General features: G+C 46.3%; 1 protein-coding gene across 1 annotated transcript in view; it reads left to right on the top strand.

Moving 5' to 3' along the window:
• Positions 1-4,320, top strand: part of LOC138643249 (TBC1 domain family member 20-like) — a 75,278-nt gene extending 70,958 nt beyond the window's left edge. Inside the window, exon 9 of the mRNA XM_069732132.1 lies at positions 4,163-4,320. Coding sequence (XP_069588233.1) covers positions 4,163-4,180 — 18 coding nt within the window. The 3' untranslated portion in view covers positions 4,181-4,320. The remainder of the gene's footprint in view (positions 1-4,162) is intronic.
• Positions 4,321-18,786: the final 14,466 nt, after the last annotated feature.

Genomic DNA, 18,786 nt, shown 5'->3' with positions numbered 1-18,786 from the left:
TTGAATTTTTATGCAATTAAATCACAGAGATATGTCACACAAAATACTTAATAAGTAACATTTCCCACATGTCTACTTTACATCAGCACAATTTTGGAACCAAAATTTTTTTTTCTTCGGGAGTTATAAGGGTTAAAAGTTGACCAGCAATTTCTCGTTTTTACAACACCATTTTTTTTTAGGGACCACATCTCATTTGAAGTCATTTTGAGGGGTCTATATGATAGAAAATAACCAAGTGTGACACCATTCTAAAAACTCAACCCCTCAAGGTGCTCAAAACCACATTCAATAAGTTTATTAACCCTTCTGGTGCTTCACAGGAATTTTTTGAATGTTTAAATAAAAATGAACATTTAACTTTTTTTCACAAAAAATATATTCAGCTCCAATTTGTTTTATTTTACCAAGGGTAACAGGAGAAAATGGACCCCAAAAGTTGTTGTACAATTTGTCCTGAGTACGCCGATACCCCACATGTGGGGGTAAACCACTGGGCGCATGACAGAGCTCGGAAGCGAAGGAGCACCATTTGACTTTTCAATGCAAAATTGACTGGAATCCAGATGGGACACCATGTTGCGTTTGGAGAGCCCCTGATGTGCCTAAACATTGAAACCCCCCACAAGTGACACCATTTTGGAAAGTAGACCACCTAAGGAACTTATCTAGAGGTGTGGTGAGCACTTTGACCCACCAAGTACTTCACAGAAGTTTATAATGCAGAACCGTAAAAATAAAAAATCATTTTTTCACAAAAATTATCTTTTCACCCCCAATTTTTTATTTTCCCAAGGGTAAGAGAAGAAATTGGACCCCAAAAGTTGTTGTACAATTTGTCCTGAGTACGCTGATACCCCATATGTGGGGGTAAACCACTGTTTGGGCGCATGGGAGAGCTCGGAAGGGAAGGAGCGCCGTTTGACTTTTCAATGCAAAATTGACAGGAATTGAGATGGGACGCCATGTTACGTTTGAAGAGCCACTGATGTGCCTAAACATTGAAACCCCCCACAAGTGACACCATTTTGGAAAGCAGACCCCCTAAGGAACTTATCTAGATGTGTTTTGAGCACTTTGACCCACCAAGGGCTTCACAGAAGTTTATAATGCAGAGCCGTAAAAATAAAACAAAATTTTTTTCCCACAAAAATTATTTTTTAGCCCCCAGTTTTGTATTTTCCCGAGGGTAACAGGAGAAATTGGACCCCAAAATTTGTTGTCCAATTTGTCCTGAGTGCGCTGATACCCCATATGTGGGGGGGAGAACCACCGTTTGGGCGCATGGGAGGGCTCGGAAGGGAAGGAGCTCCATTTGGAATGCAGACTTAGATGGAATGGTCTGCAGGCGTCACATTGCGTTTGCAGAGCCCCATATGTACCTAAACAGTAGAAACCCCTTACAAGTGACCCCATTTTGGAAACTAGACCCCCCAAGGAACTTATCTAGATGTGTTGTGAGAGCTTTGAACCCTCAAGTGTTTCACTACAGTTTGTAATGCAGAGCTGTGAAAATTTAAAAAAAACTTTCCCCCCAAAATTATTTTTTAGCCCCCAGTTTTGTATTTTCCCGAGGGTAAGAGGAGAAATTCGACCCCAAAAGTTGTTGTCCTATTTGTCCTGAGTACGCTGATACCCCATATGTTGGGGTAAACCCCTGTTTGGGCACACGGGAGAGCTCGGAAGGGAAGGAGCGCTGTTTTACTTTTTCAACGCAGAATTGGCTGGAATTGAGATCGGACTCCATGTCGTGTTTGGAGATCCCCCTGATGTGCCGAAACAGTGGAAACCCCCCAATTATAACTGAAACCCTAATCCAAACACACCCCTAACCCTAATACCAATGGTAACCCTAAACACACCCCTAACCCTAATTCCAATGGTAACCCTAACCACACCTCTAACCCTGACACACCCCAACCCTAATCCTAGCGGTAACCCTAACCACACCCCTAACCCTAATCCTAGCGGTAACCCTAACCACACCCCTAACACACCCCTAACCCTAATCCTAGCGGTAACCCTAACCACACCCCTAACCCTGACACACCCCTAACCCTAATCCTAGCGGTAACCCTAACCCTAATCCCAACCCTATTCCCAACTATAAATGTAATCTAAACCCTAACCCTAACTTTAGCCCCAACCCTAGCCCTAATCCTAGCCCTAACCCTAGCCCTAATGGGAAAATGGAAATAAATACATTTTTTAATTTTTCCCTAGCTAAGGGGGTAATGAAGGGGGGTTTGATTTACTTTTATAGTGGGTTTTTTAGCGGATTTTTATGATTGGCAGCCGTCACACACTGAAAGACGCTTTTTATTGCAAAAAATATTTTTTGCGTTACCACATTTTGAGAGCTATAATTTTTCCACATTTTGGTCCACAGAGTCATGTGAGGTCTTGTTTTTTGCGGGACGAGTTGACGTTTTTATTGGTAACATTTTCGTGCACGTGGCATTTTTTGATCGCTTTTTATTCCGATTTTTGTGAGGCAGAATGACCAAAAACCAGCTATTCATGAATTTCTATTGGGGGAGGCGTTTATATCGTTCCGCGTTTGGTAAAATTGATAAAGCAGTTTTATTCTTCGGGTCAGTACAATTACAGCGACACCTCAGTTATATATTTTTTTATGTTTTGGCGCTTTTATACGATAAAAACTATTTTATAGAAAAAATAATTATTTTTGCATCGCTTTATTCTCAGGACTATAACTTTTTTATTTTTTTGCTGATGTTGCTGTATGGCGGCTCGTTTTTTGCGGGACAATATGACGCTTTCAGCGGTACCATGGTTATTTATATCTGTCTTTTTAATCGCGTGTTATTCCACTTTTTGTTCAGCGGTATGATAATAAAGCGTTGTTTTTTGCCTCGTTTTTTTTTTTTTTTTTCTTACGGTGTTTACTGAAGGGGTTAACTAGTGGGGCAGTTTTATAGGTTGGGTCGTTACGGACGCGGCGATACTAAATGTGTGTACTTTTATTGTTTGTTTGTTTTTATTTAGATAAAGAAATGTATTTATGGGAATAATATATATATATTTTTTTTCATAATTTAGGAATATCTTTTTTTAATTTTTTTTTTTTTACACATTTGGAAAAAATTTTTTTTTACTTTTTTACTTTGTCCCAGGGGGGGACATCACAGATCGCTGATCTGACAGTTTGCACAGCACTCTGTCAGATCACCGATCTGACTTACAGCACTGCAAGCTTCACAGTGCCTGCTCTGAGCAGGCTCTGTGAAGCCACCTCCCTCCCTGCAGGACCCGGATCCGCGGCCATCTTGGATCCGGGACTTGCTGCAGGGAGGGAGGTAAGACCCTCATAGCAACGCGATCACATCGTGTTGCTGCGGGGGGCTCAGGGAAGCCCGCAGGGAGCCCTCTCCCTGCGCGATGCTTCCTTGTACCGCCGGCACATCGCGATCATGTTTGATCGCGGTGTGCCGGGGGTTAATGTGCCGGGGGCGGTCCGTGACCGCTCCTGGCACATAGTGCCGGATGTCAGCTGCGATAGGCGTATGACGTACTATCCCGTCGGTGGTCATAGGGGCCCACCCCACCTCGACGGGATAGTATGTCTGATGTCAGAAAGGGGTTAAACAGTTATTCTCGTTGAGATAATCCAGAATAACATCCCTCAGAAACCCTTCAAATATTTTACCAACAATAGAGGTTAGACATACTGGCCTATAATTTCCAGGTTCACTTTTAGAGCCCTTTTTGAATATTGGCACCACATTTGCTATGCGCCAATCCTGCGGAACAGACCCTGTCGCTATAGAGTCACTAAAAATAAGAAATAATGGTTTATCTATTACATTACTTAGTTCTCTTAGTACTCGTGGGTGTATGCCATCCGGACCCGGAGATTTATCTATTTTAATCTTATTTAGCCGGTTTCGCACCTCTTCTTGGGTTAGATTGGTGACCCTTAATATAGGGTTTTCATTGTTTCTTGGGATTTCACCTAGCATTTCATTTTCCACCGTGAATACCGTGGAGAAGAAGGTGTTTAATATATTAGCTTTTTCCTCGTCATCTACAACCATTCTTTCCTCAGTATTTTTTAAGGGGCCTACATTTTCAGTTTTTATTCTTTTACTATTGATTATTATTATTATTATTATTATTAATTACTATTTATTACTTATAGAAACATACAGGCCATTAACACCCAGAAACTTATGATGAACTTGCAGTCCTCATTGGCCCCTATCTCCTCCATCTCATGTCCTGATTCTGCATTGAAGCATTACAATGAAACCCTGCAAAGTGCTCTGGATGAAGCTGCTCCTCCTATACATAAAACAACTCGGCACAGACGGCAACAACCGTGGCACACACTGCAAACACGTTTCCTGCAGCGGTGCTCCAGGTGCGCAGAACGTCTGTCGAGAAAATCTAATCTACCCGAAGACTTCATCCATTATAAGTTCATGCTAAAGACATACAATTCTGCCCTTCACCTCTCCAAACAAACCTACTTCAACACCCTCATCACCTCCCTGTCCAATAACCCTAAACGTCTCTTTGACACGTTCCAGTCCCTACTCAACCCAAGAGAGCAGGCCCCAACCACGGATCTCCGCGCTGACGATCTGGCCAATTACTTCAAAGAAAAAATTGACCACATTCGACAGGAAATCATCTCCCAATCTCTTCATACCATGCACTGTCCTCCCTCCCCCACTGCATCTAGTTCACTCTCTGACTTTGAAGCAGTTACAGAAGAAGAAGTAAGCAGGCTCCTTGCATCCTCTCGCCCGACCACTTGCACCAGTGACCCCATTCCGTCACATCTCCTCCAGTCCCTTTCCCCGGCTGTCACCTCTCACCTAACAAAAATATTCAACCTTTCCCTCACTTCCGGTATTTTTCCCTCCTCATTTAAGCATGCCATCATACATCCATTACTTAAAAAACCATCCCTCGACCAAAACTGTGCCGCTAATTATAGACCTGTCTCTAATCTTCCCTTCATCTCTAAACTCCTCGAACGCCTGGTCCACTCCCGTCTTACCCGCTATCTCTCAGATAACTCTCTTCTCGACCCTCTTCAATCTGGCTTCCGCTCTTTACACTCTACTGAAACTGCCCTCACTAAAGTCTCTAATGACCTACTAACAGCTAAATCTAATGGTCACTACTCCATGCTTATTCTCTTGGATCTCTCTGCAGCATTCGATACTGTGGATCATCAGCTCCTCCTCACTATGCTCCGCTCCATCGGCCTCAAGGACACCGTTCTCTCCTGGTTCTCCTCCTATCTCTCTGACCGATCCTTCACTGTATGTTTTGCTGGTTCCTCCTCCTCTCACCTTACCCTTACTGTTGGGGTTCCTCAAGGATCAGTCCTAGGCCCCCTTCTCTTCTCGTTGTATACTGCCCCTATTGGACAAACAATCAGTAGATTTGGTTTCCAGTACCATCTCTATGCTGATGACACCCAATTATACACTTCTGCTCCTGATATCTCGCCTGCCTTTTTAGAAAACACCAGTGATTGTCTTACCGCTGTCTCTAACATCATGTCCTCCCTCTATCTGAAACTAAACCTGTCAAAAACTGAACTCCTCATGTTCTCTCCCTCTACTAACCTACCTTTGCCTGACATTGCCATCTCCGTGTGCGGTTCCACCATTACTCCAAAGCAACATGCCCGCTGCCTTGGGGTCATCCTTGATTCTGACCTTTCATTCACCCCCTACATCCGATCACTGGCTCGCTCTTCTTACCTGCATCTCAAAAACATTTCTAGAATTCGCCCTTTTCTTACTTTCAACTCTGCAAAAACTCTGACTGTTTCAATTATTCATTCTCGTCTGGACTATTGTAACTCTCTACTAATCGGCCTCCCTCTCACCAAACTCTCCCCGCTCCAATCTGTCCTGAATGCTGCTGCCAGGATCATATTCCTCACCAACCGTTACACCGATGCCTCTACCTTGTGCCAGTCATTACACTGGCTACCCATCCACTCCAGAATCCAGTACAAAACTACTACCCTCATCCACAAAGCACTCCATGGCTCAGCACCACCCTATATCAAATGAAAAAGAGTGGTATTCACCTGCGCTGTCTACAAAAACGAACAATAAAATGAAAAATAGATGAATAAATGAATAAGAGAGCACTTACTTAATGAGTAATCATTGGTTATGCAGTGGATGTTGCAATGGGTCCTTAAAGTACTACCAGAATTCAGATATTAAATGGAAATGTGCAATGAAGAGACGTGATCCCTGTGTATCTGCAATTGATGCGGGTATTGTGATGACCACGGTTGCTTTATCTTCAGAGGTTTATAGTAGATGCCCCTGTGCTGGTGGGAGTAGCGCAGGATTCCGTTAGGTTAAGGTAGTAAGATGACCATCAGATGCTGGCTGACAAGGATTATGTGGTGCTGAGTGCGGAGGGAAGCGGTTCCGGAAAGTCTGAGCCACCGCTAGGTGTACCACTATGACAGAGCGGTGGGTTAAGGAGAGAGTGGCGGCAGAAGCCGTGCGACCGCGAAACCTCGCGTGCCCCGGCCGGATGCAGCGCTGAGGTAGCGGTCGGAGAGGGTGGGCAGAGCTGCTGGTGACGTCACCACGCTACGGGGCTAAAGAGGACAGGTTTGCTAGTATAGCTAGTCAGCAAACCAATGCATTTCAAGGGCTCAGGCCCTCTTCATCAGGGTCTACCTTGTGCCAGTCATTACACTGGTTACCCATCCACTCCAGAATCCAGTACAAAACTACTACCCTCATCCACAAAGCACTCCATGGCTCAGCACCACCCTATATCTCCTCTCTGGTCTCGGTCTACCACCCTACCCGTGCCCTCCGCTCCGCTAATGACCTCAGGTTAGCATCCTCAATAATCAGAACCTCCCACTCCCGTCTCCAAGACTTTACACGTGCTGCGCCGATTCTTTGGAATGCACTACCTAGGTTAATGCGAATAATCCCCAATCCCCACAGTTTTAAGCGTGGCCTAAAAACTCATTTGTTCAGACTGGCCTACCGCCTCAATGCATTAACCTAACGATCCCTGTGTGGCCTATTTAAAAAAAAAAAAATGTTCTCATTCACTTTATGCAGTTATTAGCCCTCTGTGTCTGTACTGTTACATACTTAGGCAGTTAACTGGTTCATGCAGCTTTACATGAACACCCGAGCCTTACACTATGGCTGGTCCGAATAACTATAGCATTTGTTACCATCCACCTCTCGTGTCTCCCCTTTTCCTCATAGTTTGTAGCTTGCAAGCAGCAGGGCCCTCATTCCTCCTGGTATCTGTTTTGAACTGTATTCCTGTTATGCTGTAATGTCTATTGTCTGTACACGTCCTGTCTTTAATTTGTAAAGCGCTGCGGAATATGTTGGCGCTATGTAAATAAAAATTATTATTATTATTATTATTGATATAGTTGAAGAACAGTTTGGGATTAGTTTTACTCTCCTTAGCAATGTGCTTCTCTGTTTCCTTTTTGGCAGCTTTAATTAGTTTTTTAGATAAAGTATTTTTCTCCCTATAGTTTTTTAGAGCTTCAATGGTGCCATCCTGCTTTAGTAGTGCAAATGCTTTCTTTTTACTGTTAATTGCCTGTCTTACTTCTTTGTTTAGCCACATTGGGTTTTTCCTATTTCTAGTCCTTTTATTCCCACAAGGTATAAACCGCTTACACTGCCTATTTAGGATGTTCTTAAACATTTCCCATTTATTATCTGTATTCTCATTTCTGAGGATATTGTCCCAGTCTACCAGATTAAGGGCATCTCTAAGCTGTTCAAACTTTGCCTTCCTAAAGTTCAGTGTTTTTGTGACTCCCTGACAAGTCCCCCTAGTGAAAGACAGGTGAAACTGCACAATATTGTGGTCGCTATTTCCTAAATGCCCGACCACCTGCAGATTTGTTATTCTGTCAGGTCTATTAGATAGTATTAGGTCTAAAAGTGCTGCTCCTCTGGTTGGATTCTGCACCAATTGTGAAAGATAATTTTTCTTGGTTATTAGCAGAAACCTGTTGCCTTTATGGGTTTCACAGGTTTCTGTTTCCCAGTTAATATCCGGGTAGTTAAAGTCCCCCATAACCAGGACCTCATTATGGGTTGCAGCTTCATCTATCTGCTTTAGAAGTAGACTTTCCATGGTTTCTGTTATATTTGGGGGTTTGTAACAGACCCCAATGAGAATTTTGTTACCATTTTTCCCTCCATGAATTTCGACCCATATGGACTCGACATCCTCATTCCCTTCGCTAATATCCTCCCTTAAAGTAGACTTTAGACAAGACTTTACATAGAGACAAACCCCTCCTCCTCTCCGATTTTTACAATCCTTTCTAAACAGACTGTAACCCTGTAAGTTAACTGCCCAGTCATAGCTTTCATCTAACCATGTCTCGGTTATTCCCACTATGTCAAAGTTACCTGTAGATATTTCTGCTTCTAGTTCTTCCATCTTGTTTGTCAGGCTTCTGGCGTTTGCGAGCATGCAGTTTAGAGGATTTTGTTTTGTTCCAATCTCCTTGCTGTGGATTGTTTTAGAAATGTTCTTACCTCCCTTCTGAGTATGTTTTCCTGGGTCTTCTTTGTTCGAGTCTAATGTTTTTCTTCCCGTCCCCTCTTCTTCTAGTTTAACGCCCTCCTGATGAGTGTAGCGAGTCTTCTGGCGAATGTGTGTTTCCCAGGTTTGTTGAGGTGTAGTCCATCTCTGGCGAGGAGTCCATCGTACAAGTAATTCACACCGTGGTCCAGGAATCCGAATCCTTGTTGTCTGCACCATCGTCTTAGCCAGTTGTTTGCATCAAGGATCCTGTTCCATCTCCTGGTGCCATGCCCGTCTACTGGAAGGATAGAAGAAAAAACTACCTGTGCATCCAGTTCCTTTACTTTCTTCCCCAAGTCTTCAAAGTCCTTGCAGATTGTCGGTAGGTCCTTCCTTGCCGTGTAATTGGTGCCAATATGTATCAGAAGAAATGGGTGGACGTCCTTGGAGCTGAAGAGCTTTGGTATCCTATCGGTCACATCCTTGATCATCGCACCTGGAAGGCAGCATACTTCTCTTGCGGTTATGTCCGGTCTGCAGATGGCTGCTTCTGTGCCTCTCAGTAGTGAGTCTCCCACCACCACCACTCTTCGTTGCTTTTTGGCTGTACTTTTTGCTGTCACTTGTTGCTGTGTGCCCTTTTCTTTTTTGCTTGCTGGTATTGCTTCATCCTTAGGTGTGCCATCTTCATCCTCTACAAAGATTTGATATCGGTTCTTCAGTTGTGTGGTTGGTGATTTCTCCATGGTCTTCTTGCTTCTTTTGGTCACATGCTTCCACTCATCTGCTTTTGGAGGTTCTCTGACACTTTTTTCACCTTCTGTGACCAGTAGAGATGCTTCTGTTCTGTCTAGAAAGTCTTCATTCTCTTTGATGAGTTTCAAAGTTGCTATTCTTTCTTCCAGACCCCGCACCTTTTCTTCTAAAAGGGCCACTAGTCTACACTTCTGACAGGTGAAATTTAATTCTTCTTCTGGTCGGTCTGTGAACATGTAGCACATGCTGCAGCTCACCATGTAGGTTGTCACATCTGCCATGTTGCTCCTAGATCCTGCTGACTTGCTGTTTGTCTTCCTTCTTGTGGAATCTGCTGTGCTTTTTCCTTCTTGTGTAATCAGCCAAGCTTTCTTGCAATATTGTCCTAGAAGCAAAATATGTGCACCGTAAGGCGCGCGGTTTGGCGATGCTTTCCAAGCAGCTGGTCCCGGCTGTATCCAACGATGATCTTGCTGAGGGAGACTCTTCGCTTTTCCCAGAAGGCACCTGGAATATGCAAATTATCCTCCTCAAGCTTGAATCCCTGGTTTGGCGATGCTTTCCAAGCAGCTGGTCCCGGCTGTACCCAATGATCTTCTTGCTGAGGGAGACTCTTCACTTTTCCCAGAAGGCACCTGGAATATGCAAATTGTCCTCTTCAAGCTTCAATCCCGGGTTTGGCGATGTTTTCCAAGCAGCTGGTCCCGGCTGTACCTTTCTGAGGGAGACTCTTCACTTTTCCCAGAAGGCACCTGGGAAGCTAAATATTTTTTTGGAGCAGCTAAATATTTTTGGGGGCTGATATTTTTTTTGGTCAGCAAAATGGTGTCAAAATTTTTTTTATAAGACACTCCAAAAAATACTAGAGTACCACAAAAAATGCCACAATTTTCTGTAAACTCAGATGTGATGCCTGGGACGGGCAAAGCCATTTAAAATTGCTGGATTTTCACACTGTAGTATTAAAGGGAACCTGTCACCCCCAAAATCGAAGGTGAGGTAAGCCCACCGGCATCAGGGGCTTATCTCCAGCATTCTGTAATGCATTCTGTAATGCTGTAGATAAGCCCCCGATGTTACCTGAAAGAGGAGAAAGAGGTTAGATTATACTCACCCAGGGGCGGTCCCGATCCGATGGGTGTCTCAGGTCCAGAACAGCGCCTCCCATCTTCATTCCATGACGTCCTCTTCTGGTCTTCATGCAGGCGTAATTTGTCTGCCCTGTTGAGGGCAGAGCAAAGTACTGCAGTGCGCAGGCGCCGGAAAGGTCAGAGAGGCCCAGCACCTGCGGACTGCAGTACTCTGCTCTGCCCTCAACAGGACAGATAAAGTACGCCTGCGCTGGAGCCGTGGCTGAAGACCAGAAGAGGACATCATGGAATGAAGATAGGAGGCGCCGGAGCGGACCTGAGACACCCATTTGACCGGACCGCAGCGGGACCGCCCCTGGGTGAGTATAATCTAATGTCTTTTTCTCTTTCAGGTAACATCGGGGGCTTATCTACAGCATTACAGAATGCATTACAGAATGTTGAAGATAAGCCCCTGATGACGGTGAGCTTGCCTCACCATCGATTTTGGGGGTGACAGGTTCCCTTTAAAATGACCTGGCTGTATTCTGCAGTGTCAACAAGCAAATGGAGAAAAAAAGGGGGTCTGGATTGCTTTGGAATAAAATAATCAGGATTAAGGTGCAAAAAAAATTATTCCTAGCCACTGATACCTGGACCTAGATATATATATGTAATAGGAAGCAGCAGCAGACAGTAATGGACCCTCTTGATGTATGCAATATCTATATAGCCACATACACTCCCCTGCCTACCTAGCACTGCAATCTATAGACCAGTAATTAGTCGTTAGAAGGAATGTTGGTTTAGCTGGATATGTGGACTCAATGATGGTAGACCCACACTAACTAATAAAAGCACAAATCTGACCCTAACTCGGCAGCACCTGTCCCTACACTGTCTGATTCCGGAGCTGAATGCGCCAAGCCAGGATGCGTCCGGTCCCTTATAGACCTGATGACGCTGTGCGGCCAGCCAATCACTGTAATACCACAACAAAGATGGCTGCGCCATTACAGTGCATGGCAGACAATCCCTGCATGTTGATTGGCTCTGTAAAGAGCGCCAATCATGCAGGGCGGAGACCCGAGCTCCCTCCGAGCAAACCCAGAAATGCTCGGTGCTCACCGAATACCGCGAATACAGCGATGCTCCCAGGATACTCAGATAACACCCAGGATGCTCAGATAACACCCAGGATCCTCAGATAACTCCCAGGATACTCAGATAGCCCCCAGGATGCTCAGATAACTCCCAGGATGCTCAGATAGCACCCAGGATGCTCAGATAACTCCCAGGATACTCAGATAGCACCCAGGATGCTCAGATAACTCCCAGGATACTCAGATAGCACCCAGGATGCTCAGATAACTCCCAGGATACTCAGATAGCACCCAGGATGCTCAGATAACTCCCAGGATGCCCAGATAACACCCAGGATCCTCAGATAACTCCCAGGATACTAAGATAGCACCCATGATGCTCAGATAACTCCCAGGATGTTCAGATAACTCCCAGGATGCTCAGATAACTCCCAGGATGCTCAGATAACACCCAGGATGCTCAGATAACACCCAGGATCCTCAGATAACTCCCAGGATGTTCAGATAACTCCCAGGATGTTCAGATAACTCCCAGGATGCTCAGATAACACCCAGGATGCTCAGATAACTCCCAGGATGCTCAGATAACACACAGGATGCTGAGATAACACACAGGATGCTCAGATAACACCCAGGATGCTTACATAACTCCCAGGATGCTCAGATAACACTCAGGATCCTCAGATAGCACCCAGGATGCTCAGATAACTCACAGGATGCTCAGATAACTCACAGGATGCTCAGATAACACCCAGGATGCTCAGATAGCACCCAGGATGCTCAGATAACACCCAGGATGCTCAGATAACTCCCAGGATGCTGAGATAACTCCCAGGATGCTCAGATAACACCCAGGATGCTCAGATAACTCACAGGATACTCAGATAGCACCCAGGATGCTCAGATAACTCCCAGGATGTTCAGATAACTCCCAGGATGTTCAGATAACTCCCAGGATGCTCAGATAACTCCCAGGGTGCTCAGATAACACCCAGGGTGCTCCGATAACACCCAGGATGCTCAGATAACTCCCAGGATGTTCAGATAACTCCCAGGATGCTCAGATAACTCCCAGGATGCTGAGATAACTCCCAGGATGCTCAGATAACTCCCAGGATGCTTACATAACTCCCAGGACGCTCAGATAACACCCAGGATCCTCAGATAGCACCCAGGATGCTCAGATAACTCCCAGGATGCTCAGATAACACCCAGGATGCTCAGATAACTCACAGGATACTCAGATAGCACCCAGGATGCTCAGATAACTCCCAGGATGTTCAGATAACTCCCAGGATGCTCAGATAACACCCAGGGTGCTCCGATAACACCCAGGATGCTCAGATAACTCCCAGGATGTTCAGATAACTCCCAGGATGCTCAGATAACTCCCAGGATGCTCAGATAACTCCCAGGGTGCTCCGATAACACCCAGGATCCTCAGATAGCACCCAGGATGCTCAGATAACACCCAGGATGCTCAGATAACACCCAGGATGCTCAGATAACACCCAGGATCCTCTGATAACTCCCAGGATGCTCAGATAACACACAGGATGCTGAGATAACACACAGGATGCTCAGATAACACCCAGGATGCTTACATAACTCCCAGGATGCTCAGATAACTCCCAGGATGCTCAGATAACACCCAGGATGCTCAGATAACATCCAGGATGCTCAGATAACTCCCAGGATGCTCAGATAACTCACAGGATCTTCAGATAGCACCCAGGATGCTCAGATAACTCCCAGGATGCTCAGATAACACCCAGGATGCTCAGATAACATCCAGGATGCTCAGATAACTCCCAGGATGCTCAGATAACTCCCAGGATGCTCAGATAACACACAGGATGCTCAGATAACTCCCAGGATCCTCAGATAACTCCCAGGATCCTCAGATAACTCCCAGGATGCTCCGATAACACCCAGGATCCTCAGATAGCACCCAGGATGCTCAGATAACACCCAGGATGCTCAGATAACACCCAGGATGCTCAGATAACACCCAGGATCCTCTGATAACTCCCAGGATGCTCAGATAACTCCCAGGATGCTCAGATAACACCCAGGATCCTCTGATAACTCCCAGGATGCACAGATAACACACAGGATGCTGAGATAACACACAGGATGCTCAGATAACACCCAGGATGCTTACATAACTCCCAGGATGCTCAGATAACTCCCAGGATGCTCAGATAACACCCAGGATGCTCAGATAACATCCAGGATGCTCAGATAACTCCCAGGATGCTCAGATAACTCCCAGGATACTCAGATAACTCCCAGGATGCTCAGATAGCTCACAGGATGCTCAGATAACACCCAGGATGCTCAGATAACTCCCAGGATCCTCAGATAACTCCCAGGATCCTCAAATAACTCCCAGGATGCTCCGATAACACCCAGGATCCTCAGATAGCACCCAGGATGCTCAGATAACACCCAGGATGCTCAGATAACACCCAGGATGCTCAGATAACTCCCAGGATGCTCAGATAGCTCACAGGATGCTCAGATAACACCCAGGATGCTCAGATAACTCCCAGGATCCTCAGATAACTCCCAGGATCCTCAGATAACTCCCAGGATGCTCCGATAACACCCAGGATCCTCAGATAGCACCCAGGATGCTCAGATAACACCCAGGATGCTCAGATAACACCCAGGATGCTCAGATAACACCCAGGATCCTCTGATAACTCCCAGGATGCTCAGATAACTCCCAGGATGCTCAGATAACACCCAGGATCCTCTGATAACTCCCAGGATGCACAGATAACACACAGGATGCTGAGATAACACACAGGATGCTCAGATAACACCCAGGATGCTTACATAACTCCCAGGATGCTCAGATAACTCCCAGGATGCTCAGATAACACCCAGGATGCTCAGATAACATCCAGGATGCTCAGATAACTCCCAGGATGCTCAGATAACTCCCAGGATACTCAGATAACTCCCAGGATGCTCAGATAGCTCACAGGATGCTCAGATAACACCCAGGATGCTCAGATAACTCCCAGGATCCTCAGATAACTCCCAGGATCCTCAAATAACTCCCAGGATGCTCCGATAACACCCAGGATCCTCAGATAGCACCCAGGATGCTCAGATAACACCCAGGATGCTCAGATAACACCCAGGATGCTCAGATAACACCCAGGATCCTCTGATAACTCCCAGGATGCACAGATAACACCCAGGATCCTCAGATAACTCCCAGGATACTAAGATAGCACCCATGATGCTCAGATAACTCCCAGGATGCTCAGATAACACACAGGATGCTCAGATAACACCCAGGATGCTCAGATAACTACCAGGATGCTCAGATAACACACAGGATGCTGAGATAACTCCCAGGATGCTCAGATAACACACAGGATGCTCAGATAACACCCAGGATGCTCAGATAACACCCAGGATGCTCAGATAACTCCCAGGATGCTCAGATAACTCCCAGGATGCTCAGATAACATCCAGGATGCTCAGATAACTCCCAGGATGCTCAGATAACTCCCAGGATGCTCAGATAGCTCCCAGGATGCTCAGATAACTCCCAGGATGCTCAGATAACTCCCAGGATGCTCAGATAACACCCAGGATCCTCAGATAACTCCCAGGATGCTCAGATAACTCCCAGGATGCTCAGATAACACCCAGGATCCTCAGATAACTCCCAGGATGCTCAGATAACACCCAGGATGCTCAGATAACTCCCAGGATGCTCAGATAACTCCCAGGATGCTCAGATAACACCCAGGATGCCCCGATAACTCCCAGGATGCTCAGATAACACCCAGGATTCTCAGATAACTCCCAGGATGCTCAGATAACTCCCAGGATGTTCAGATAACACCCAGGATGCTCAGATAACTCCCAGGATCCTCAGATAACTCCCAGGATCCTCAGATAACTCCCAGGATGCTGAGATAACACCCATGATGTCCCAATAACTCCCAGGATGCTCAGATAACACCCAGGATCCTCAGAAAACTCACAGGATCTTCAGATAGCACCCAGGATGCTCAGATAACTCCCAGGATGCTCAGATAACATCCAGGATGCTCAGATAACTCCCAGGATGCTCAGATAACTCCCAGGATGCTCAGATAACTCCCAGGATGCTCAGATAACTCCCAGGATGCTCAGATAGCTCCCATGATGCTCAGATAACTCCCAGTATGCTCAGATAACACCCAGGATGCTCAGATAACACCCAGGATCCTCTGATAACTCCCAGGATGCTCAGATAACTCCCAGGATGCTCAGATAACACCCAGGATCCTCTGATAACTCCCAGGATGCTCAGATAACACCCAGGATGCACAGATAACACCCAGGATCCTCAGATAACTCCCAGGATACTAAGATAGCACCCATGATGCTCAGATAACTCCCAGGATGCTCAGATAACACACAGGATGCTGAGATAACTCCCAGGATGCTCAGATAACACACAGGATGCTCAGATAACACCCAGGATGCTCAGATAACACCCAGGATGCTCAGATAACTCCCAGGATGCTCAGATAACTCCCAGGATGCTCAGATAACATCCAGGATGCTCAGATAACTCCCAGGATGCTCAGATAACTCCCAGGATGCTCAGATAGCTCCCAGGATGCTCAGATAACTCCCAGGATACTCAGATAACTCCCAGGATGCTCAGATAACACCCAGGATCCTCAGATAACTCCCAGGATCCTCAGATAACTCCCAGGATGCTCAGATAACTCCCAGGATCCTCAGATAACTCCCAGGATCCTCAGATAACTCCCAGGATCCTCAGATAACTCCCAGGATGCTCAGATAACTCCCAGGATGCTCCGATAACTCCCAGGATGCTCAGATAACACCCATGATGCCCCGATAACTCCCAGGATGCTCAGATAACACCCAGGATGCTCAGATAACTCCCAGGATGCTCAGATAACTCCCAGGATGTTCAGATAACACCCAGGATGCTCAGATAACTCCCAGGATCCTCAGATAACTCCCAGGATCCTCAGATAACTCCCAGGATGCTGAGATAACACCCATGATGTCCCAATAACTCCCAGGATGCTCAGATAACACCCAGGATCCTCAGAAAACTCACAGGATCTTCAGATAGCACCCAGGATGCTCAGATAACTCCCAGGATGCTCAGATAACATCCAGGATGCTCAGATAACTCCCAGGATGCTCAGATAACTCCCAGGATGCTCAGATAACTCCCAGGATGCTCAGATAACTCCCAGGATGCTCAGATAGCTCCCATGATGCTCAGATAACTCCCAGTATGCTCAGATAACTCACAGGATGCTCAGATAACTACCAGGATGCTCAGATAACTACCAGGATGCTCAGATAACACACAGGATGCTGAGATAACACACAGGATGCTCAGATAACACCCAGGATGCTCAGATAACACCCAGGATGCTCAGATAACTCCCAGGATGCTCAGATAACACACAGGATGCTGAGATAACACACAGGATGCTCAGATAACACCCAGGATGCTCAGATAACTCCCAGGATGCTCAGATAACTCCCAGGATGCTCAGATAACATCCAGGATGCTCAGATAACTCCCAGGATGCTCAGATAACTCCCAGGATGCTCAGATAACACCCAGGATCCTCAGATAACTCCCAGGATCCTCAGATAACTCCCAGGATGCTCAGATAACACCCAGGATGCTCAGATAACTCCCAGGATGCTCAGATAACTCCCAGGATGCTCAGATAACTCCCAGGATGCTCAGATAACACCCAGGATCCTCAGATAACTCCCAGGATGCTCAGATAACACCCAGGATGCTCAGATAACTCCCAGGATGCTCAGATAACTCCCAGGATGTTCAGATAACACCCAGGATGCTCAGATAACTCCCAGGATCCTCAGATAACTCCCAGGATCCTCAGATAACTCCCAGGATGCTCAGATAACTCCCAGGATGCTCAGATAACACCCATGATGCCCCGATAACTCCCAGGATGCTCAGATAACACCCAGGATGCTCAGATAACTCCCAGGATGCTCAGATAACTCCCAGGATGTTCAGATAACACCCAGGATGCTCAGATAACTCCCAGGATCCTCAGATAACTCCCAGGATGCTGAGATAACACCCATGATGTCCCAATAACTCCCAGGATGCTCAGATAACTCACAGGATGCTCAGATAACACCCAGGATGCTCAGATAACACCCAGGATGCTCAGATAACACCCAGGATGCTCAGATAACACCCAGGATGATCAGGTAACACACAGGATGCTCAGATAACACCCAGGATGCTCAGATAGCTCCCAGGATGCTCAGATAGCTCCCAGGATGCTCAGATAACACCCAAGATGCTCAGATAACATCCACGATGCTCAGATAGCTCCCAGAATGCTCAGATAACACCCAGGATGCTCAGATAATACCCAGAATGCTCAGATAACACCCAGAATGCTCAGATAACTCCCAGGATGCTCAGATAACACCCAGGATGCTCAGATAACACCCAGGATGCTTACATAACTCCCAGGATGCTCAGATAACTCCCAGGATGCTCAGATAACACCCAGGATGCTGAGATAACTCCCAGGATGCTCAGATAACTCCCAGGATGCTCAGATAACACCCAGGATGCTGAGATAACACCCAGGATGCTGACATAACTCCCAGGATGCTCAGATAACTCCCAGGTTGCTCAGATAATACCCGGGATGCTCAGATAACACCCAGGTTGCTCAGATAACTCCCAGGATGCTCAGATAACTCCCAGGTTGCTCAGATAACACCCAGGATGCTCAGATAACACCCAGGATGCTCAGATAACACCCAGGATGCTGAGATCACTCCCAGGATGCTGAGATCACTCCCAGGTTGCTCAGATAACTCCCAGGATGCTCAGATAACACCCAGGATGCTTACATAACTCCCAGGATGCTCAGATAACTCCCAGGATGCTCAGATAACACCCAGGATGCTGAGATAACTCCCAGGATCCTCAGATAGCTCCCAGGATGCTCAGATAGCTCCAAGGATGCTCAGATAGCTCCCAGGATGATCAGATAACACACAGGATGCTGAGATAACACACAGGATGCTCAGATAACACCCAGGATGCTTACATAACTCCCAGGATGCTCGGATAACACCCAGGATGCTCGGATAACTCCCAGGATGCTCAGATAACTCCCAGGATGCTCCGATAACTCCCAGGATGCTCAGATAACACCCAGGATGCTCAGATAACACCCAGGATGCTCAGATAACACCCAGGTTGCTCAGATAGCTCCCAGGTTGTTCCGATAACTCCCAGG

This window comes from Ranitomeya imitator, chromosome 6, assembly GCF_032444005.1.
Source record: "Ranitomeya imitator isolate aRanImi1 chromosome 6, aRanImi1.pri, whole genome shotgun sequence".
Lineage (NCBI taxonomy): Eukaryota > Metazoa > Chordata > Amphibia > Anura > Dendrobatidae > Ranitomeya > Ranitomeya imitator.
The sequence above is the reverse complement of the archived record's forward strand: the minus strand, read 5'-3'. Positions and strand labels throughout refer to the sequence as shown.